At 48.0% G+C, this 22563-nt stretch overlaps 2 protein-coding genes across 3 annotated transcripts in view; one reads left to right on the plus strand and one right to left on the minus strand.

The window, feature by feature from the left end:
• Positions 1 to 1952: 1952 nt before the first annotated feature.
• On the minus strand, positions 1953 to 13309 carry MRPL35 (mitochondrial ribosomal protein L35). 2 transcript variants are annotated; one of them, XM_088454283.1, is made up of 5 exons: positions 13214 to 13309; positions 5424 to 5467; positions 4513 to 4663; positions 3604 to 3748; positions 1953 to 2214 (listed from the first exon to the last, which is right to left on the minus strand). In XM_088454283.1, the coding sequence occupies exons 1-5, from the start codon at positions 13273 to 13275 to the stop codon at positions 2026 to 2028; spliced, it is 591 nt and encodes a 196-aa protein (XP_088310409.1). In that variant the 5' UTR covers positions 13276 to 13309; the 3' UTR covers positions 1953 to 2025. The 2 variants fall into 2 exon arrangements, with proteins under 2 accessions (XP_088310409.1, XP_088310408.1); XM_088454282.1 differs by having other exon boundaries at positions 13130 to 13259.
• The window catches only part of POLR1A (RNA polymerase I subunit A), a 102901-nt gene continuing 93567 nt past the window's right edge, over positions 13230 to 22563 (plus strand). The window contains exons 1-4 of the mRNA XM_088454281.1: positions 13230 to 13589; positions 18459 to 18663; positions 20737 to 20886; positions 21876 to 21983. Of these exons, the coding sequence (XP_088310407.1) occupies positions 13513 to 13589; positions 18459 to 18663; positions 20737 to 20886; positions 21876 to 21983 (540 nt within the window). The 5' untranslated portion in view covers positions 13230 to 13512. The remainder of the gene's footprint in view (positions 13590 to 18458; positions 18664 to 20736; positions 20887 to 21875; positions 21984 to 22563) is intronic.

Here is a 22563-nt window from a genome sequence, read left to right on the forward strand (position 1 = left end):
GTGGTCAATGACGCTGCTGTATTAATTATGCACACCCATAAAACGCCCGTTTTGACCTTTAAGCACGCCTGCGTTCTGAATTCCACTCCCCGTTTTCAAGCACATTCCCCTGTTACCACCCACATACGCCTCCTCCTGTCACTCAAAATAGCAGACATTCACTATTTTGCGAACAAACGAGTTTCGGCCGCACTGACTGGTTCGCGCATGCGTATTACAATCCGTACGCATGCGCAGTTGTGCGAACATCGCTCAGTGCGAACAAGCGGCCACTTACGAGCGGCTCTGAATCAGGCCCTAAGACCGATATAAGCTAGGTATAGCCTTTTGTTCTATCAGATAAGCACTACGGGGTGTTTTTACCTATAGAAATTAAAACAGCAATACTATGAAGTGTAAAAGTAGGTATGTTTGGTACTTAGTAGTATTGCTGGCTTATATACTGCGGGCAAAAACGCTGATAATCGGCAGCTATCAAAAGCCGCTGTTTAGTAAATAAACTCCTATTTATCATAAAAATAAATTAAATAGCACATACAGTTCACATTTTATACTGCTGCCATCTACTGTCCAAAATGAGTCATTGTTGCTATGACTTAATTAGGCTTTTATAAGGACTTCCATGAGGTCTCCAGGATGCAGGTTTGAGGGCTGTGGAGTTGGAGAGATTCCAGGTAATCATTTCCTTTTATTTTTCAAAATTAAATAAATCGTTTTTCTATGTATCTGGCCTGATAGAGACTTGTACGCTGTTGCGGTCTCAACGGCGTTTGGAATGTATTTTTGAAATTATGCTAATGCCCCCTAATAGACTCCCTGCCTGAAGTCATGTGCGACGGCCTGTGCAAGTGCTGCTACACCCATTTCCCCTATCTGCCTTGTGTGCAGATCCTCCAGGGGTTGAGAACACACCACCATCGAAAGCACATCGAGTCAAGTCCTGGGCTGCGCAGATTCCGGGTCCACTGTTTCTGTGAAACTGGCCTTAGAGTCTGTTTCTGCGATTGGGAATGCAGCTGCAAGCACAGACACGCCCCTGGAACTCCATAACAGGCCCACAGACCGGCCTCTTTTTGAAAACACTTTCAGCCATCCAGGAATGCCCATGGATCACGGTGGTCTGCTCGGTACTTTGCAATCACGGAGACACTGCGAATGCAGTCTCAATAGTTTCCACATGTGCAATGGTACTTTCCATGGTTTCATGCATGCGCAGTAACAAAAATAGTTGTTCTATTACGTGACCGTCAGCATAGAGACAGGCCCCATACTTTGTAACTTTGTTAGGCTTCCTTTATGCTAATATTTTAGGATTGCAACCTTGGTAATCTCCTGCTATAGATACACAGTCAGTCTCTCACATTTTCATTTTTTGTCCAGCAGGCTCCTACCTAGGGGACCAATGTACAGATCAGTGTATACATTGCTCCTGTAAGTTAGGTGCATGTAAAATGCCAGGTCACAGGGAGAGAGAGATGGACCGGATACTGTTGACCATCTCTAGATCTTAAAACATTCAAAATATGCCTTTGTATTTCAGAGGCTGCAAAGAGATGCGTCTAATATATATAATTTTATACACATCATGTATATAGAAGTAATCGAGTTACATGCAATTTGCCTTCGGAAACTCTCCTTAAATTTCTCTTTTATAATTCTTGGCATGGAAACCTGTTGTATATGACACAAGGGGCACCTAATCTAATACCTGAAGCTCTTTGGTAGGTTTGTGAATACCAGCTTCATATAATGTAGATACTTAAAATCACTGCAATTTTGTGCTCTGAAACGATATTCATTACTAGGCACTAGCGGGATCACCGAGGCATGCATGCATACATACATATATGCGTACATACCATACATACTTTGAGCCCCATGCCTTAGGGAAGCAGTGACAAATGTTAGTTCAGATCACATAATGGATACTAATCTCCATTGCAACAGAGAAATTCAGAGTGATATATACTTTATTGCATTTAGTAGAGAATCCATATACAGTAGGTGAGAGGGCCAGGCCTGGGCCTACACTTTCAGGTTGGTGCGGTCGTGGTATTTCTGGTAGGGGTCGTCGATGTACCAATTTCTCCTCTTCCAGAAAGATGTGGTCATTTTATTCAGCAACTTGCTCTGTGTCTTGTTACACAGGACGATGTCTCTCAGCCGCTTCTTCCTGCGAGCCGTCTTCTTCCACAGCTTCTTCTTGTAGCCAGACTGCAAAGGGTGAAGAGGCGAACAGAGGTTTAGGCAGAGTACAAGCAGACAGGGATCAAACAAACTCAGTTTCCAAACTGTTCTAGCTCAACACATTGCACATTATTCAATTAGATTGTAATGTTACAGGGGCACATGTGGGCATCATTGTGTCACCACTTTGGTCCCAAGTTTGCCGGAACCAGATAGCTGGTGCACCAGCTATTCTTATGGTATACAGGCCATAGCTAAGCACTATCATTCAAACCCGGGCTGTGTATGCCAAGCACTCTAAGCAATCTCTACACCTGCCACCCAACAGTCTGACCCAAAGTGGTCATGGCGATCAAACCAGAGTACAGAGGAGAAGCAGAAGATACTCCCCACCCAGAAACACACGGTCCCAGGGGTGAATGAATGATACTGGTTGGGAAAGGGAATATTCAACTAACACTAGGGGCTAGGTGGTGGCGAATTGTTGGCATTTACAGTCTGCAAGTGTCTGATTGGCAAAGTAGCACCAGTAGGAGGGGTCAGTAACTGAAGATTATGGATGTTTAGAGAAACACAAAGGCAGATCTGTAAAACCATCCCTCAAAATGGAGATAAAGGTTACCCATCACGTGACACTGCTTCTCTGCAAACAAGAGCGGTTATTGAAAAGTTTAAATCACTATGCATTAACTATTCATCATCAGGTTGTGAAATACACTATTTCAAGCCAGTCTTGTCTGACCATAGTACATTTTTGTTATTTTTGCATACATCATCATTTAGCAGCCAACCACCTGCCGGTAACATAGTAGACAACCAAAACGAAAATCACTGCCAAGAGAGAGAATTGAATATTGGCTTAGCTACAATGACTCCCAGCTGAGTGAGACCAGAGAACACAGGTTATGAATGGCCATCGACCATGAATGGTTTATCACCGATGGTCGATGGTTTTGTCATAGATGTCAGAGATCCAATAGTTCTTTGCCAATGGTGACGATGTGTGGTGTCCCCCCCCCCCCTCCATCCCCCAGAAGCCTGTTCACCCCTGCCCCTTTCTCCGATTGGCCTGCCATTCATTTTTCCCCCAAAACAAGGACGGCATCGATGGGTGCAAACCATTGATAGCTCACAGTCGGTGGTGTCATGACCATCAATGGGTAACCCACCAATGGTTATCCTTAATACAGGTGAGTGCTTGGAAATGGGGCTAGAAAATGTCTTTCTGTACAGAATTTGTAGAATAAAGCTTATGAAGCAATTCTACAAAAAGGTTTTACAATGATGAAACAGGCTGTGCAACTTGTTTTGGAGTTAAAATGAAGATAAATAAAATAGATAAAGGTGACAGATCAATCTCCATTGTTTAATTCCAGCAATTCTCATTGAGCCGACAAAACAAGAGGCCGAGCTGACCTTCCTTCGGGCCCACAGTCCGCAGTGCAGGGGCAGAAAGCGTTTGACCACCGCTTTCACGGACTTCCTCTTCCCTTTACGAACACTGTGATACGTGAGGGTCCTTGAAGGCTGAGGAAGGATGGTCGGAAGTAACAGTGTTATCCTGAAGGAACAAAAATAAGAAAAGGCAACACATGAACACAATGGGCCCAATACAATAGGGTGCGATAGGGCAGAAGTGTAGATCTTTCGTCAATTTTGCTGCCCAATTTAAAGTGAGAATTTTTTTTTTTGTAAGGGCAAAGTTGGGTTGGTTAAGCGGTGCTGGAAATAAGGTTCTAAACGCAGATCTTCAGTGTTTAGTGTTACTTAGATTTGTCTGTTAGCTAATTTTTTCCAGATCACACAAGCAGAGAGGGGTTGGGTACGGGAGCCAGGCAGTCAGAATACCAACAGCGGCATCCCGACAGACAGAATCCCGACCCAACTAGGTAAGTACCCTAAACCCACCCTCCAAGCAGCCTAACCCTATCCCCCCCTTCGTAGCCTAACTTTAACCTACCAAGCCCACCCCTCCCCGCAGCCTAGCCCTATCCCTCCCCCTAGTGCCTAACCCTAACACTTACCGTTGGGACGCTGGCGGTTGGGATTCTGACTGATGTCGGGATACCGGCACTGGTATATTGACTACCGGCATGCCAACTACTTCCCACAGAGAGGGATGATAAAATCATATATGACAGATATTCAAGTCTGAATACCAAAATAGCAAATGCATTGTGGACTCCGATGTTTGTTTTGGAATCCCACAAGTTAAATGGAATCATTTAAAAAAAAAGAAAAAAAACCACCACACATAAACTGCAAATTTATTTAAAAAGAAAAAAAAAAGAAAAAAATCCAGCGAGTAAAGATCAAAGCTTTCACCTTTCCAGAATGGTTGTGCGCTGGGCAGGTACCAGGCCATGTGTTGCAGGCAGGCAGAGTCTTTGTGTGCACCTAGAGAGTGGGGAGCACAATCCAGACCCGTTCCTCACATGACTGGTTACGTGGGGGTTCAGGAGCGGCCTCCAGAGAGCTGACAGTAAATACAAGGAGATCATATAAATGATGGTTATAGAGATAAATTATTTATATTTACAACATACTTTTCATAGGACAGAATGTTTATTTCGTCCAAATGTATGGCCCTGTTACTGCTAAGCAAGTTTTCTACAATATTATATATAACCACTTTGCCACGCTTTGTAATGTTCTCTTGCACCATATGAGTGAAGAGTAATAATAACTGTGTAGCTGTAACAGTATATCAGAAACCAGTGAAGACTGTGTTAAGGCCCCCATACATCAGCAATTGATTGCAGCAATCGTGCAATTTGCAATCGATTGAAAAAGGGAAAGATTTTTCTACACAATCAATTGCAAATTGCACGATTAAGGCAATCAATCGCTGATGTATGGGGGCCTTTAGATACAGGAGCTGTGTATAAGTGATTGGCAAAGGTGCCGGCTATATGTAATTACCAAGACCTTACTAAATGCAGTCTAGAAGGACCCCCACAAATAAACTATTATATGAAATGAGTTTTGGAAAAATTTTATTTGTACTCGTTTAAAAAGAAAGATGCATTTTTGTGTAATGCATAGGGATCTTGAAAGCAGCTGAATTAATTCGTACTGCGTCTCGTTAAATTAATGTGTTTAAAAAAATAAAATAAAACCATCCTGGACATAATTTTCACTAGAAGGATCAAAGGCAAATCAAAATGGTACTGTAGCTGTGGAAAAAGCCTGATGTCCTTTTATCATTAAGTCAGAGTAATGTAGTGTTTGCATACCGGGTCTGCTCACTCCAAGTTGAGAAAACTTCCCCGATAAGTTCCTGAAAGAGAGATATATATATATATATATATATATATATATATATATATATATATATATATATATATAGTGATTAAAGTGAAAGCATACAGGTGATGGAACAATAAAGAGGGTAAAGGCATCATAGGAACAAATTATTTATTATTATTTATTACCAGTTTCTTATATAGCGCATCATATTCCGTTGCAATTTACAAATGGAAACATTATTAGAAGAAAACTGGGTACGCCAGGAGACGTTTCTGGGATAGATTTCATGAAACGCCAGAGAGCGTAATTTAGACGTGTTTGGAAGAAGCGTCCCTTCAGAAATAAATCCATACTAAACGTTTTTTTGCTACATGGGATAGTTTGATAGAGGTCCTTCCGGTTTAAATTAGAGAGGCTATTTATTCATCGATGTTTCCGCAACACGTTGTGGTACGAGACACGCACCCTCTTACAAGGTCCACCAATTTAATTTTCATTTATTTTTTAAAGTCATTGGTGTACTGGAGGAAACAGGACATGAAGTTCCCTCTGCCAGGGGGTAATACACCAGCATACACTGTAATAGAGGTAACAGGACATGAAATGCCCTCTGCCAGGGGGTACTACACCCTCACACTATGTAGTGGAGGTAACAGGACATGAATGCCCTCTGCCAGGGGGTAATACACCAGCACACTCTGTAGTAGAGGTAACAAGACATGAAATGCCCTCTGCCAGGGGGTTACTACACCCACACACTCTATAGTGGAGGAAACAGGACATGATGTTCCCTCTGCCAGGGGGTAATACACCAGCATACACTGTAATAGAGGTAACAGGACATGAAATGCCCTCTGCCAGGGGGTACTACACCCTCACACTATGTAGTGGAGGTAACAGGACATGAATGCCCTCTGCCAGGGGGTAATACACCAGCACACTCTGTAGTAGAGGTAACAGGACATGAAATGCCCTCTGCCAGGTGGTACTACACCCACACACTCTGTAGTGGAGGTAACAGGACATGAATACCCTCTGCCAGGGGGTAATACACCCACACACTCTGTAGTAGAGGTAACAGGACATGAAATGCCTTCTGCCAGGGGGTAATACACCCACACACTCTGTAGTAGAGGTAACAGGACATGAAATGCCCTCTGCCAGGGGGTAATACACCCACACACTCTGTAGTAGAGGTAACAGGACATGAAATGCCCTCTGCCAGGGGGTAATACACCCACACACTCTGTAGTAGAGGTAACAGGACATGAAATGCCCTCTGCCAGGGGGTAATACACCCACACACTCTGTAGCAGAGGTAACAGGACATGAAAACAAGAGATATGGTAAGAACTTACCTTTGTTATCTCTGTTTCTACGAAGTCCATAGGGTCCACAGGGTTGACCTTGGGGTATAGCTGGATCTGGATCCACGGGCACCACGCAGTTAAAGCTTTGCTGCTCCCAGGATGCACTTGGGTCCGTCCTCCTCTATACCCCGCCCCGGCCACAGGCACCTCAGTTGGTAAGCAGCTAAGGCCGGAGGAGGAGACTAAACAGAGAGAAGGAAGACTGGAACACACAAGAAACCATACTCACAGAAATGGGAGACGGAAAACCGGTGACCAGCCACACAGCCCATTTGAAGCCAGGTGCGTCAGGGCGGGCGCCCTGTGGACCCTATGGACTTCGTAGAAACAGAGATAACAAAGGTAAGTTCTTACCATATCTCTTGTTTTCTACTTCAGGGTCCATAGGGGGTCCACAGGGTTGACCTTGGGGATGTCCCAAAGCAGTTCAACTAAGGGCGGGGACGCTCCTGTGCTGAAAGGAGTACCCGGCGCCCAAAGGATGCATCCTGAGAGGCGAAGGTGTCAAACGCATAAAACCTCAAAAACGTCTGAATTGAAGACCAAGTAGCCGCCTTACACAGCTGAACAGCGGAGGCGCCACGTCTAGCAGCCCAAGAGGGACCCACAGAACGAGTGGAATGAGCCTTAACAGAGGCTGGCACAGGTAAACCCTCCTGCGCATAAGCCTCACAAATAACTGAACGAAGCCAACGGGCTATCGTTTGCTTGTTGGCAGGCCAACCCCTCTTGTGAAAACCAAAGAGGACAAACAAAGAATCCGACTTCCTAACCGAAGCAGTCCGGTCCACATAGATTCTAAGTGCCCGGACCACATCCAAGGAAGCCTCACCAGCCGAAAGATCAGGTGACTGAAAAGCTGGCACAACAAGTTCCTGATTAATGTGGAACTTTGAAACCACTTTGGGCAAAAACTCAGGACGCGTGCGGAGCACTGCCCTGTCCTGGTGAAAAATCAGAAAAGGAGGGCGACAGGAAAGCGCCCCCAATTCTGAAACCCTCCTGGCCGAAGCAATTGCCAGGAGAAAAATGGTCTTAAACGTCAGCCACTTGAGCTCCACCGACTCAAGCGGCTCAAAAGGAGGACCCTGCAAGACCCTCAGTACCACCGTCAAGTCCCACGGAGCCACGAAGGGAGGCTGGATCCTGAGAACACCTTGGAAAAAGGTGTAAACATCTGGCAGTGTAGCAATCCGTCGCTGAAACCACACGGACAAAGCAGACACATGAACCTTCAGAGAGGCCAGGCGTAAGCCGAGGTCCAAACCCGATTGAAGAAATTCCAAGATTCTGGAAACCCGGAACACCTGCGGATCATAGTTTCTGGATTCACACCACTGAAAATAAGTGCGCCACACCCTGTGGTAAATCCGCGCGGAGGCAGGCTTGCGTGCCCTAAGCATGGTACCAATCACTGAACTGGAGAAACCCCTAGACCTCAAGACGGCTGTCTCAAGAGCCACGCCGTCAAAGACAGCCGACCCAGATCCGGGTAAAGGCAGGGCCCCTGAGACAACAGGTCCCGACGCTGAGGAAGAAGGTACGGAGCGTCGATGGAGAGGCACCTCAGATCGGAGTACCAAGGACGTCTGGGCCACGCCGGAGCCACCAGCACGAGCGTGCCGCCGTCCTGCTTGAATTTCCGCAGAACCCGAGGAAGTAAGGATATCGGAGGAAACAGATACGCCAGGTGAAACGTCCATTTCACCGACAGAGCGTCTACCAGACAGGCGCCTGCGTCTCTTGTCCTTGACCCGTAAACGGGCAACTTGTGATTGTGACGGGAGGCCATCAAGTCCAGCTCCGGCAGCCCCCACCTGTCCACGAGTAGCTGAAACACCTCTGGGTGAAGCGACCATTCCCCGGGATGCACATCGTGACGGCTGAGGAAGTCCGCCTCCCAATTGAGGACTCCGGGAATGAAGACTGCCGAGATCGCTGGAACGTGACACTCCGCCCAAGCAAGAATGCGAGACACCTCCGACATTGCTGCCCGACTGCGAGTTCCCCCTTGGTGGTTGATGTACGCCACCGTGGTGGCGTTGTCGGACTGCACCTGAACCGCCCTTCCGTGAAGAGCGGGGCCGGACGACTGCAGGGCCCTGTACACAGCCCGCAGTTCCAGGATGTTGATGGGGAGAAGTGCTTCTTCCGCGGACCAACGACCCTGAAGCGATAATGAGCCGGTCACTGCCCCCCAACCCCGAAGACTGGCATCCGTCGTGAGCAGGACCCAGTCCGGGATCCAAAAGGGGCGCCCCTCGACCAGATGCACCGTCTGAAGCCACCAAGCCAAAGACTGCCGAACCTCCGCGGACAACACCAGCATCTGAGAGCGGATCCGGTGAGGTAACCCGTTCCATTCCGATAGAATCAGCCCCTGCAGGGGCCGGGAATGGAACTGGGCAAATTCCACCATGTCGAATGTCGACACCATGGACCCCAGAACTCTCATAGCTGAATGGACCGACAGGCGGCAACTGCTCAGGCAACTGTGTATCCGCAGCTGCAGGGAGGAGACCTTCTCTGGAGTCAGGAAAATCCGCTGCTGACGAGAATCCAGCAGGGCTCCCAAATGAACCATCCGCTGTGATGGAATCAGGGAGGACTTCTTCCAGTTTATCAACCACCCGTGTGCTTGAAGACAAGCAATGGTCAGGTGGAGATGTCGAAGAAGCACCTCCGGGGAGCTCGCCAGCAGCAGAAGATCGTCCAGGTACGGCAACAGACGTAGACCCTGACCCCGAAGGTGGGCAGCCATAACCGCCATCACCTTGGTGAACACCCTCGGAGCCGTGGAAAGGCCAAAAGGCAACGCCCGAAATTGGTAGTGATGGTTCAGGATAGCAAACCTCAGATACCGCTGATGTGCCGGTGCTATGGGCACATGGAGATAGGCGTCCTGGATATCGAGGGAGACCATATAATCCCCGGTTTCCATCGCCAGAATGATGGAACGTAACGTTTCCATCCTGAACCTGGGAACTCTGAGGTATCTGTTCAGAGACTTCAAATTCAGGATAGGGCGATGAGAACCATTGGGTTTCTGTACCAGAAACAGAGTAGAATAGTACCCCGTCCCGCGCTGAGACTGCGGAACGGGAACAATGACCCCTGCTTGTAGCAAGGATTCTATAGCTACCTGAATCTGACCAGCTTTGGTCTTGTCCAGAGAAGGACTCGTACAAAAAAACTGGTGGGGCGGCCTGAACCGAAAAGACAGGGCGTACCCCTGAGAGACTACTTCTCGAACCCAGGCATCCGTGGTGGTATTGTGCCAACACTGGGCGAATTGGAGAAGTCGGCCTCCCACTCTGGGGTCCCCCAGAGAGAGGCCCGTCCCATCAGGCAGCAGGCTTATCCTCCTGCTTGGAAGAAGGGCGCCGAGCACTCCATGCCTGCTTCTTGGGCTTGGGTGCGGCCTTGGTCGCCGAATGTCTCGGGAAGGACTGGCCCTTGGCCTTACCCTGAACCCGAAAGGACCGAAAGGCAGAGCTCCTCACTTTAGCCGGCGCAGAGGCCGAAGGGAGAAAAGCCGACTTGGACTTAGCCAAAGTATCCACTATTCTGTCCAAATCCGGACCAAATAGTAAATCACCATTAAAAGGCAAGGCCTCCAGACCCTTTTTTGAATCTGCATCAGCCCTCCAGGACCTCAGCCACAGGGAGCGCCGAGCAGATACCGCTGCAGCCGACACCCTAGAAGTGAGCAGGCTGGCATCCAAAGACGCTTCCCCAATATAGGAAGCTGCATCCCGCATCTGTCCCACTAACGCTCTCTGGATATCCGGAGCCTCATCAGGAAAGGTATCCTCCAAGGCATTGGCCCATGCCTCAATGGCTTTAGCCACCCAGGAGATAGCCATGGACGGGCGAGCCACCGCCCCGGAAAGAGAATAAATGGACTTTAAACAAGTCTCCACCTTCCTGTCCGTGGGATCCTTCAAAGAGGAGATAGACGGCAATGGCAACGTCGCGCTTTTGATCAAGCGGGTAACGTGGGAATCCACCGCCGGCGGAGTTTCCCATTTCCTGCAATGAGCTTCAGGAAAAGGATAGTTCGCCGCCAACCTCTTCTGTGGATGGAACCTCTTACTAGGTAATTGCCAGGCCGCCGCCATATGATCCGATAATTGATCAGACAGGGGGAACACAGTTGAGGTCACCTTGGCCTTTTTAAAATTAGGAAACTTCGACCTAGGAGCCGGCGCATCATCCTCAACATGTAGGATAGCCCGCACCGCCCTAACTAAGGCTGGAACATTAATGGAGGACTTAGCTTCCACCTCCTGCCCCATGACATCAGAGTCAGAGTCCTCATGGATTTCTCCATCATCTGAGGACACTTCCGAGTCCGACAACTGCGCAGCTAGTGAACTCACAACCGGACGTTTAGACACCCTTGGTGGCACATCACCTTGCAACATAGACTGAAACGCCGAGGATGAAGCCGCCAGACTCTGTACGGAGCTGGATAGAACATCCACCCAAGGCGGAGGAGCCGTCGGAGCAACACTCTGCAAAGGCACTACAGACTGACACGTCCCTGGGGAAGACTGCACATACACAGGCAGTCCCGAGTAAGGACCCACAGTCTGGGCCCCGGGGGAAGACCGCAACATTTGTGGAACCCTCGGGGAATGGGGGATGGTGGGCTGCGGTAACGCCCTAGAAGGGACCGCTGATGGGACCGATAACCGGTCCGCAATAGACGCCCTGTGAAAACATCGCCCAAGGAGGGTCCTGTGATACAGGGGGGTTGGAGGGGCCCGGTACCAGCTGGCACCGCCCGCACAGACCATCCTGAGATAAGTCCTCCCCATCAACTCCAGCAGCACAGCGTCTGCAGGAAAATAGCACAGGAGCCACAGAGCGCTCAGTCTCCTCATCCGACATGATACCGTAAATACACAAGAAATAGGTATCACCAGAGGAATTACGGTTTTAACACCCGCGCACTCACCAGTATGCGAAACAACAGCCCAGATATGGTACTGTGTAGCACACAACAGTATGTGACTGACCCCACAAATACGTGTTTTATATATGTGAGGGTCTCAGAAAAACGCCCTTCCCCCACACACCTGCCGGGCCGTAGGAGAAGGAAAGGGATAGTTATAAGCTGACAGTAAGGAGAATAAGTCACAGACAGGCAGCACTAGCAATAGTCACATACAATGCAGAAAAGTTATACTCACTGCACCTTCCGCTACAATCAACCGCCCAGATTCAGTGTCTGGGAGGGCTATAGCGCTGTGTACACTGTCCTTTAGCAGGGGAGAGGTACACAGGGGGACCGGTCCACTTGATACCGCCTGGGAGTCTGCGATGTGCCAGTAAAGATGGCCGCCGGAGACCTCAGAGGAGGAGTGGCCGAGAGATAAGAGCAGCTCAGCGACGCCAGACTCCTAGTTGAAAGGCGCGCTGAGCTGAGGGGAGGAGCCGCTAGACAGGGAAGGCTGCCTCCCCTGGCTAGCAATTAACCCCCGGGTTGCCGGTCCCGCTACCAGCCTGATACCCTGGTGGTCTAGCGGACACGCGGGGTATTCCTCAATTGAGGGGGAGCCCGCCGCCGCCGCTAGCGCCTCCGGTCTGTCCCCAGAGACCGGAGGCTCCTGACTGCATTGAAGTATCCGCGGGCCGCCGCACGCGGCGACCCGCGGCTTACCTGATCCCCGTCGCGTCCGGCAGCAGTCAAGGGAGTCCCCAGAGCCCGGCTAGTACAGGCTCTGGGGTCCCGCCGCGATCCCCAGAGCTGTACTGGCGTCGCGGCGCCAGCGGGGAGAAGGAGCGGCAGCGTGGACGTCCTAAAGGACAGTCTGATGCTGCCGCTCTAGAAGTGTAAAAAAAGAAAAAAATAAAAAATTTCTCTTTTAAAATAAAGCTTAGGGGCTGCTCCTGCAGCCCCACTGCGACAGGGTGACCCGACTCCGGCCGGGCACCAACTAAAACTGGGGTGCCTGTGGCCGGGGCGGGGTATAGAGGAGGACGGACCCAAGTGCATCCTGGGAGCAGCAAAGCTTTAACTGCGTGGTGCCCGTGGATCCAGATCCAGCTATACTCCAAGGTCAACCCTGTGGACCCCTATGGACCCTGAAGTAGAAATGCCCTTTGCCAGGGGGGGAATACACCCACACACTCTGTAGTAGAGGTAACAAGACATGAAATGCCCTTTGCCAGGGGGTTACTACACCCACACACTCTGTAGTAGAGGTAACAGGACATGAAATGCCCTCTGTCAGGTAGCTAATACACCTGCAGACCCCCTCCCCCCAAGCTACTGTAGGAGTCTCCGCACCACCCTACTGTAGACCCAGCGGTACCTGAGCCCTGATGTCCCCGGCGGCCGGGCACAGACAGTCCGCAGGGCCGCACAGCACAGCGCCGCCATGTTGCCGGAGCCTCACCGCTTGGACTGTACCACCCAAATAGGGGGAGCCGCTCTTATCTCACATGTCACCCGGCTCATGCTGCGCTGCCTCCCCGTACGGAGGATTACACGGACTTGCCTCCGTTACCCGCAGCGGGAACACACAACCGGCCGGCACACGGGTCCTCGTACAATGCGGGTGTAAACTATCCGAGCAACCCCTCTGAGCTGTCCTCATAGTGGTACATCCCAGATCCGGGCGCTGCACGTGTGGGTAAGGGACAGGGAGAAGAGAGTGAGGCTTGTCCGAAGAGCTTGCACTCACCCAGGAGCACCATGCTCTTCTCCAAGGACATACCATGGCGGCGCCTGCAGGGCATCTCCTTCCGGATTTACTCCTCAGAGGAGATCAGGTAACTACCTGCCCTGTGTGGTTATTACCCCATGTCAAGAATATCAGTCTGCTGCCTGTATCTGCCGTGTGTGGTTATTACCCTACGTCAGGGGTATCAGGCTGTACATGTCCTGTGTGATTATTGCCCTATGTTAGGGGTATCAGGCTGCTGGATGTGCCTGTTCTATGTGGTTATTACCCCATGTCATTGATATCAGTCTGCTGCCTGTACCTGCCCTGTGTGGTTATTACCCCATGTCAGGGGTATCAGGCTGTACTTGTCCTGTGTGATTATTATTGCCTTATGTCAGGAGTATCAGGCTGCTGTCTGTACCTGTCCTGTGTGATTATTACCCTATGTCAGGAGTATCAGGCTGTACCTGTCCTGTGTGATTATTACCTTATGTCAGGGGTATCTGCCTGCTGTCTGTACCTGTCCTGTGTGATTATTACCCTATGTCAGGAGTATCAGGCTGTACCTGCCCTGTGTGGTTATTACCCCATGTCAGGAGTATCAGGCTGCTGGCTGTACCTGTCCTGTGTGATTATTACCCCATGTCAGGAGTATCAGGCTGCTGGCTGTACCTGTCCTGTGTGATTATTACCTTATGTCAGGAGTATCAGGCTGCTGGCTGTACCTGTCCTGTGTGATTATTACCTTATGTCAGGAGTATCAGGCTGCTGGCTGTACCTGTCCTGTGTGATTATTACCCCATGTCAGGAGTATCAGGCTGCTGGCTGTACCTGTCCTGTGTGATTATTACCTTATGTCAGGAGTATCAGGCTGCTGGCTGTACCTGTCCTGTGTGATTATTACCTTATGTCAGGAGTATCAGGCTGCTGGCTGTACCTGTCCTGTGTGGTTATTACCCCATGTCAGGAGTATCAGGCTGCTGGCTGTACCTGTCCTGTGTGATTATTACCTTATGTCAGGAGTATCAGGCTGCTGGCTGTACCTCTGTCATTTATTCCATCCGGTCAGGATGTTACATGTGCTGTATTCCTGTCATTTAATACCATGTGTAGTACCATGTTGTAACTGAAACTATGTTTCTATCACATGTGCAGGTCACTGTCACCCAACAGCTGCTTGCCCAGGCCTGCGACTCATAATAACTGCTACATTGTATCCATGTTACCATATTGTAATAGGACTTCTTAATTACTGGAGCAAGTTAAAGTTTCCACATCATTGTTCTATCAGTCTGGGTATTATTATTGTTTATTTATTTGGCGCCAAAGGAATCCACAGCGCCTTACAATGTACAGCAAACAGACAGTATGAACAAAGAAGGAAAAAAGTGACTTCTAGTACAGAACATTGCAGGACATGGTTTCTAAACTTAATAATAATATTTTTATTAGTTTGTGTTATTGTAATGTGAGAGTTGATAGGATTACATGGATCTAATAAGTAATTCGTGTCAAGTGACAGCATCAATTTACATAAGTTATTATTTTAGCACTGTACCTTATTATTGCTGTGTTGTCCCCACAATGATTCCATGGTTTGGATGCGTTTTTATGGTATTTTCTGCACACAAGATATTAGACTATGATTTGTACATATTATTATATTGCTCTGTGGTTATCCTATCAACGCTGCTTCTAGCAATCTGGCATTGATGACCCGATAACACAAGACCCATAGATACAAACCAGTAATAATATATATTATCTGAACGGAATACTGCCTGTAAAATGTTGTTAATTGTCTTTATGTGAGGTGAAAGTGTTGTCACTGTAGTTCTAGGCTGTTATTACATGGCAAAGTGATGGTTTTGGTGACTTGGACAAACTATTATTGTCACATTGTGATTGATCAGGTAGCTTTGCACATGTTGCCATATTCTATTCTGTTTTGCATTATTGCTGCCAGAATGCTGCTGTCTCTTTCTACAACAAGTGAGCTCAATACAGCCCCGTCCACCACTCACTGGGCCTGACTCACTGGCCATGGCGGGATACTTCCGACAGACGTTCTGTGGAGCCGTAGGGCCGCTCAGAAGATTGATTGTGCGTCTTTGTATGCAGGCAGTGGCTTAGAGATGCAGCATGTGGACTATAATGTACATATTGCTTCGGCATGAGCATACATTCTCAGTACCGCTGCGTACAAAAATGCAGATGCGACGGGATTAGGTGGCCTACCCCTATTTCTTCTTTAGCCACCTCCACAATTTTCGCCCGTCTTTCCTAACTGCTCAAGACTTCACCACCTACTTCAGAGGCAAAACAGGCGCCAACGGTCAAGAAATATCCTCCACTCAGATACATCTCCCCGCCCACCCATCTTCTCCTCCACTCAGATCCATCTCCCCACCCACCCATCTTCTCCTCCACTCGGATCCATCTCCCCACCCACCCATCTTCTCCTCCACTCTGATCCATCTCCCCGCCCTACCCATCTTCTCCTCCACTCGGATCCATCTCCCCGCCCTACCCATCTTCTCCTCCACTCGAATCCATCTCCCCGCCCACCCATCTTCTCCTCCACTCAGATCCATCTCACCGCCCACCCATCTTCTCCTCCACTAGGATCCATCTCACCACCCTACCCATCTTCTCCTCCACTCGGATCCATCTCCCCGCCCTACCCATCTTCTCCTCCACTCGGATCCATCTCCCCGCCCACCCATCTTCTCCTCCACTCGGTTCCATCTCACCACCCTACCCATCTTTTCCTCCACTCGGATCCATCTCCCCACCCACCCACCTTCTCCTCCACTCAGCTACCTGCCCTCAGTCCTTCCTTTCCTGTTAATGAGGTGCAGGATACATTTGCTAACGGTTTGTCAAAGTCACCGATCATCGTCAACTTTGACCAATCGATTTAAAGCAGCTGCAGAAATAAATGCTACACCAGAAATCGGTTTAGCAGTTATTTCTGTTGCCGTTTTAAAGCTACTGGTCATAGCCAGCGATCATCGGCAGCTTGGGAAAACCAAGGGTTAGTAAATCTACTCTAAGGTCTTAATACTCTCTTCATCTTCAGCCCCATTCCCTCCTAACTCCACTCCCTGCCCCTCATTCTCGGAATGTAGACTAAAGGTCGACATTCGTTCATAATGTCGTCATCACAATGTCATCATTGTTCAAATAAAATGTCGATAGGCAACTAGTCGCTGCTGACTGGGAAGGGGGTGGGGTGGAGGTTAGGCTGCAGGGAGGGGGTGAAGGCTAGGCACTAGAGCAGGGATGGAGAACCTCAGGCCTGGGGGCCATATAAGGCCCTCGGAATCATTTGGCCTGGCCCTCTGAGCTCTTTTCTGCTAGCCTCATCTGGCTAGCAGGGTGCCTAGTATGGCATCCTGCCGCCAGAATCTATGCAGCAGTGCCGCCTGGAGCATCCTTAGGACACTTCAGATGGTCACACCGCTGCCCTTACAGCTCTCGGAGCATCCTCAGGATGCTCTGGGCTTTGCTGTAATCACCAGCAATTGTGGCCCGCGCCTTGTGACATCACATGGAAGGGGCGTGGTATGCACCAGACCCGTGAATACTGTTGTTATATATATCAAAATGACCCTTGGCAGAAAAAGGTTCCCCACCCCTGCACTAGAGGCAGCTGTAGGGGTAGGGGTTAGTGTTACAGATAGTGGAGAGATACTTACTGGAACATCAGAGGATCAGAGCTCTGACCCGTAACTGATGGTCACATGCCGGCTGGGATCCAGAAGATGCCGTTGGGCCACCAGGACGAAATGTCGACATTCTAACATTTTATCACTGTCTACATGTTGAATGTTGACATTGACCGTCGACATTTCATACCCAACGGCTCTTTGCCAATGCTTGGCTGCACCTAGCTCACCTATTCATCCTGCCAGTCTCCGCTGGCACCCTCCTGCCATCTTCAGACATACGCTCATCTCTCCTATCCACAACACACCGTCTCTCCACCCAACTTTTTTTTTTTTTTAATCCACTCCTGTATGATTCTTGGCAAAGTGGATCTCTCACTTATGAGGTGAGTAACCAACCGTAAAGAGTCCATACTTATATAACTGACATTTAGAGGCTGATGTAGCAATCAGTGAAAACATTTCCCAAAGCAGCCAACCAGTTTCTAGCTACCATATAACATTTATCAAACACATTCTATAAAATGACAGGTAGAAGCTGATTGGTTGCTATGGGTAACTTCCCCACTTCTCCTCTAGTGTTCCCGTTAGCTTGTTTTAGCGGGGATCCGCGCCCTGCCCCATTTTAAAAGGGCAAAATGCACCCTGCCTTCTTAGTGGCGCCCCGCTAAAACAGCATGCCCTCAGCCTTCCCCGCCAGCGGGATGGAAAAGTTGCGGTGAACGATCACCACCGGGTGAATAGACGCACGTCATCTATTTACCGTGAGGAGAGAGCTTGGGGGAAGCCATGCACCTCCGTAAGTGCTGGGCACGTCCCCAAGTGTGACAAATTGAAGGTTTGTCCCAAGGACACGCCCCTCCCCAACTGGCCACGCCCCCTTTTTGGTGCATGCATAGACTCCCTGCCAGCACACCCAGTGCCCTGCCCTGCCTGCATTCTAGCGGGAACACTTTAAGTTCCACTGTGTAATGCCCATTAAGTAAAACCTGATTATATAAATCTATGGCACCAAAAGAGAGTGTTTTGGGTTCGATAAATAATAAAAATGTATTCATGGACAAATGAAGTACAGCAATCATGTAAAGGATATGTGGCCAGATGTACTAAGCTCCGAAAAGAGATAAACTGGAGAGTGATAAATCACCAGCCAATCAGCTCCCAACTGTCATTATTCAAACACAGCCTGTAACATGACAGTTAGGAGCTGATTGGCTGCCAGTTTATCACTCTCCACTTTATCACATTCCAGTCCTTCTGTGGTATTAATGTGGTAGAAAGTCAATGTCTCACATCTCTTCTAGGATGCTGAGTGTAAAGGCGATCACCAACCCCCAGTACCTGGACTCTGTGGGCAATCCTATGGCGAATGGCCTGTATGACCTGTCTCTGGGCCCCGCAGACAACAAGGAAGTGTGCACCACCTGCTGCCAGGACTTCCAAAACTGCCCCGGACACCTTGGGCATATTGAGCTGCCATTGGTTGTATATAACCCCCTGCTGTTTGATGTAGGTATTGCATGTAACTCAGCAAGGCTTGTCTTGGAATTGTAACTACAGTACATTGTGGTGTTGGTTATGAAATCTAGGATGTTGCGTCTACCTCCTAAAGCCAGTGAATGCAGCGCAGAGGATTTCTGCATTGAACCTATATGCGAGGGAAAGCAGCCAATTAGCACACATAACAGTGATGACATCACTATACATGACTTTATAGCTGCATTCTCCTGAATATTGGTTCATCTGAGAAAATGGATGCTTTTGCTGTGTGTAGATGACGGGTAACGTTTTTAGCATCAAAATAATTTTGTACCTTTTTCAGCGATAATAAAGTTGCTTAAGAATTATTGATATATTTTACCTAAAATTACGCTACATTTTAGTGTCATTATTAATATGGAATTCATATTAGGATATATCTTATTACCTTACTGTCTTCTTTCGGATATTTCTATACCTTATTTACAAATCGGTATATCTGTAGTGTCGTATGGTCTTCAACATCCATAGACACCTTGAATATGCAGGGGAATATTGGAGGATTAGTAGAATGGGAGTAATCGGAGGCTTTTCATGCTCTGCAATTTGTAAAATGCAACAAAACGTTTTTTCTTTGTAAGTGTATTGTATAAATATACCAAATTTGGTACAGTTGTGTCCTTACACATGTTTGCTGCAGTCATGCCAAAAAGAGCCTCTTGGCGCTCCAGGTCCTGTGAGACTAGCTAGCGCCAGCATCTTTTTTTTTTTGCCGAAATTGTGTCTAAGGGCCGTATTCAAGCCGCGATGAGCCGTTTTCGTCGAAAAGTTTCCATCAATGACGTCATTTTGCTAGGCGAGAACTTATCCCTGTATTCAATTACAAAGACTTTTCGCTGGTGCGAAAAGTCTGCACCTTGTAACCAGCGGAAAAGATTTGTCTCTGAATGCAGGAGGAAAAAAGTGCAGAATTGGGGGTTTGGGGTTCAAAGTTGCGGAAACACCCCTGCAGCCTTGGGACAGTCCCCCAAAGGTAAACTGCCTAAAAAAAAAGTTTAAAAAATCTTTAGATCACCCCAAAAAGTACTTTCATTTTGGGGCAAAAAAGTTCAAAGTCGGGGGACAAACGTAAAACCTAGCGATCTAGATTCCAGGGGGTCCCCCAAGTATGCCCTAGGTGTTTGTTTGATTGCAGGTGTTTGCTGAAGGGGCATTTTTTTAAAACCTCACTATAGCGATTTTTAACCATGCTTGCACCCCAAATTTGCTGGGACTACTTATTTTTGCAAGAAAAACTCCTAAATGCTATTCTTCACCACTTGTGCAAAGAAGCTAAATAGCAGCTATTGAGAGCATTTAAGCACAACAAATACCTTCAGCAGGGCTATTCGGGGTATCCATAGTGATCCCCCCATGTCAGTGTATCTTTTGGGGGGTGTAGGGCTGATTTCACCAAATCTGACAGCACTTTTCCACTGTTTGAGTTTCGCCGGGACTCCTTTTTGCGTCCTTTGGAATTGAATAGGGCGAAAAGTGGGCGCGCGCACGAAAAGTGTTTGTTTTCTCCAAAAACACGCGATGTAGGCGTCAAGTCCGGCAGGCGAAACTTTTCGCCGGCAATTCAATACGGGCCTATGTCGCGATGCGACTAGGACAATCTGATATGCGACACTTGTATAGCTGTGTGCGACGGAATCCCTAAATCTGTATACTACAGTATAGCGGCCGCAGCTTTTTTTAAATTCCAAATTCCTTTGTGCTTCATATACAGAGTTTGTAAAAAAAAAAAAAAAAAAAACACCCAACACTAGCAGAGTAGCTCGGGACCTGCGGCTCACGCCAGTTAAGTTGCGCTGCGTGGCGCATTGAGACTAGATGCATGAGGACATATCTGTATACATGAATTTTCTCCTAGTACAGTTCAGAATACGTTATACAATAATAATAAGGGCTGTACATCACTAGTTATAGATAGGACTACATAGCTTTGGCCAGGATTGATTTGCGGGCATTTCCAGACATTGGTAATCCTCCCACAAAGGTAACCGTGATATATAATATATGTGTGTTCCATTCCTGCATGTCTGTGTTAATGCTATCTAGAAACTGTATCTCCTGGTGCGAGGCTCCTGCTTCCACTGCCACTTGCTGACCTGCCCACGTTCCGCCATCCATGTCCTGCTCTACCAGCTGAAGATCCTAGCCCAGGGAGCCCTGAAAGAGGTTTATGAAGTGGAGGCCGTTCTTAGCCGGGTGAGTACAGTCCGTCATGTTGGACCCTACAGTGATGGTGCGCCAATTCCGTTAAGCAGTAGTATGTGCACACACACCTAGCATGTAGTATGTGTGTGCAGTATGCAGACACCATGTCGACACCATAATGTCAGCATGGTCTACATGTAGATATTCAGGATGTCAACATGTAAATGTAAATCGCAATTTAAAATGTCGACGCTGACCATGTCAAAATACGATTTTAGGGTTCGGTTCAGGCATCAATGAGGATCAGGGTGACTCATCAATTAGGGTTAGATTAAGGTTAGTCATAGAGGTCAATCCTATTAGCCGTGATGATCTCACCGCTGCGAGTCATCGCGGCAATGGCCGCGCTTTTTACAGCAGCCCGGATTTGTTGAATTTTGCTTGCAGCCCCATAGTGCTCCGAGCAAAATTAATCGAATTCGGGCTTGGAGCTGGCCGCGAAGGGTGCGATGTGCTGGTCAGTTGCTGGCGTTTTAACGCCGTTGTAACGGCAACTTGCACCCTTCGCACTTAATAGGATTGACCCCTTAGAGAGGACGTTAACACTAGTCCTATTATCGATATTGTGTCAGTGTCGGCATTCAGAACGTGTCGATATTATGAATGTTGACATAATTTACTACACCCGTGTGCTCAAACCTTTAAAGACCACTTTGCTTTTAGTACTGTATTTATTAAACCCTTTCTTAACCTGTTTTCACTGTTGAATCTAGGGGGTGCGGGTTTCTAGAGGTGGAGATGTCGGCCATATTAATCAATCAGATTCTAGCTATTATCTTCTAGAAGATGCTAGATAAATGAGAAGAGGAATCTGATTGGTTGCTGTGAGCGAAATCTCCACTTCTAAACACCCGCACTGTAGTAAATATACCCCCTAGGACTCTTCAGTAATCAGGCTTTTGCTCTCCCCATCCAGAGCAGATTTCCTCGTTACTTTCCATTGACTCAGCTGCTTACTTGTCTTTTTATTTTGCCTGAAGTTCTTAGAGGGGAATTCATCTGCTAGTGGCAATGAAATTAAAGAAGAATTAGAAACTTACACCAGAAAGGTGCTGAAAGCCTACCCGAAGAAGCCACAGGGATCATGTGTAAGTGTGCCTTGTCGCTGCTTTCCTGAACTGTAGTGCTACTGTGTGACCTAGTAGCTGGGAGTTGTTTTTTTTATTTTATTTTACTGCATGATTTAAAATGCTTCTGAAAATTGCAGCATGCTGTCCTTTCACACTGCATCACAATGTGTCTGCAACGCAATGCGAAGAGTCAGAAACCTCTTACAAAAGCCAGGGCCTTGGTGCAAGTGACCGCAGACGGTTTTTTTTTTTTTTTTTTAGCAGAACAAAACATTAAAAAAAGTCAGACTCTAACTAAACAAAATGCTTCCCTCTCTCAGTGAAAGATCTAACGTCCCTCTCACAAAACTGAAGTCTTTAGCGCGGCACTTACATTCAGTAATCACAGTGTCCCTAAACGGGCATATGACCTGTTCCCCAGGCAGTGAGAGACTGACTACAGAGACCGACAGACCCTTTGTCAGCCTCTCACAGGTTGGCAATCAAGGCTGCTAATTCAGCTTCTGGCTACCATATATGAATATGTATGTGTGTAAACAGATAATCAGCGGCACACAATTGTGAAAGTATTTAAAAACAGTTGAATTCGCACAAGGAT

Source organism: Taudactylus pleione, unplaced genomic scaffold (assembly GCF_031769625.1).
Source record: "Taudactylus pleione unplaced genomic scaffold, aTauple2 ptg000611l, whole genome shotgun sequence".
Taxonomy (NCBI): domain Eukaryota; kingdom Metazoa; phylum Chordata; class Amphibia; order Anura; family Myobatrachidae; genus Taudactylus; species Taudactylus pleione.

What these genes read in the sequence shown, in the direction of transcription:
- MRPL35 (XM_088454282.1), bottom strand. Translation starts at nt 13,197, where the DNA reads ATGGCGGCGCTGTGCTGTGCGGCCCTGCGGACTGTCTGTGCCCGGCCG. An exon ending in CCGGGGACATCAGGGCTCAG is followed by an intron (nt 5,468 to 13,129) that starts GTACCGCTGGGT and finishes TCTCTCTTTCAG; the next exon opens with GAACTTATCGGGGAAGTTTT. An exon ending in CGCACAACCATTCTGGAAAG is followed by an intron (nt 3,749 to 4,512) that starts GTGAAAGCTTTG and finishes TTGTTCCTTCAG; the next exon opens with GATAACACTGTTACTTCCGA.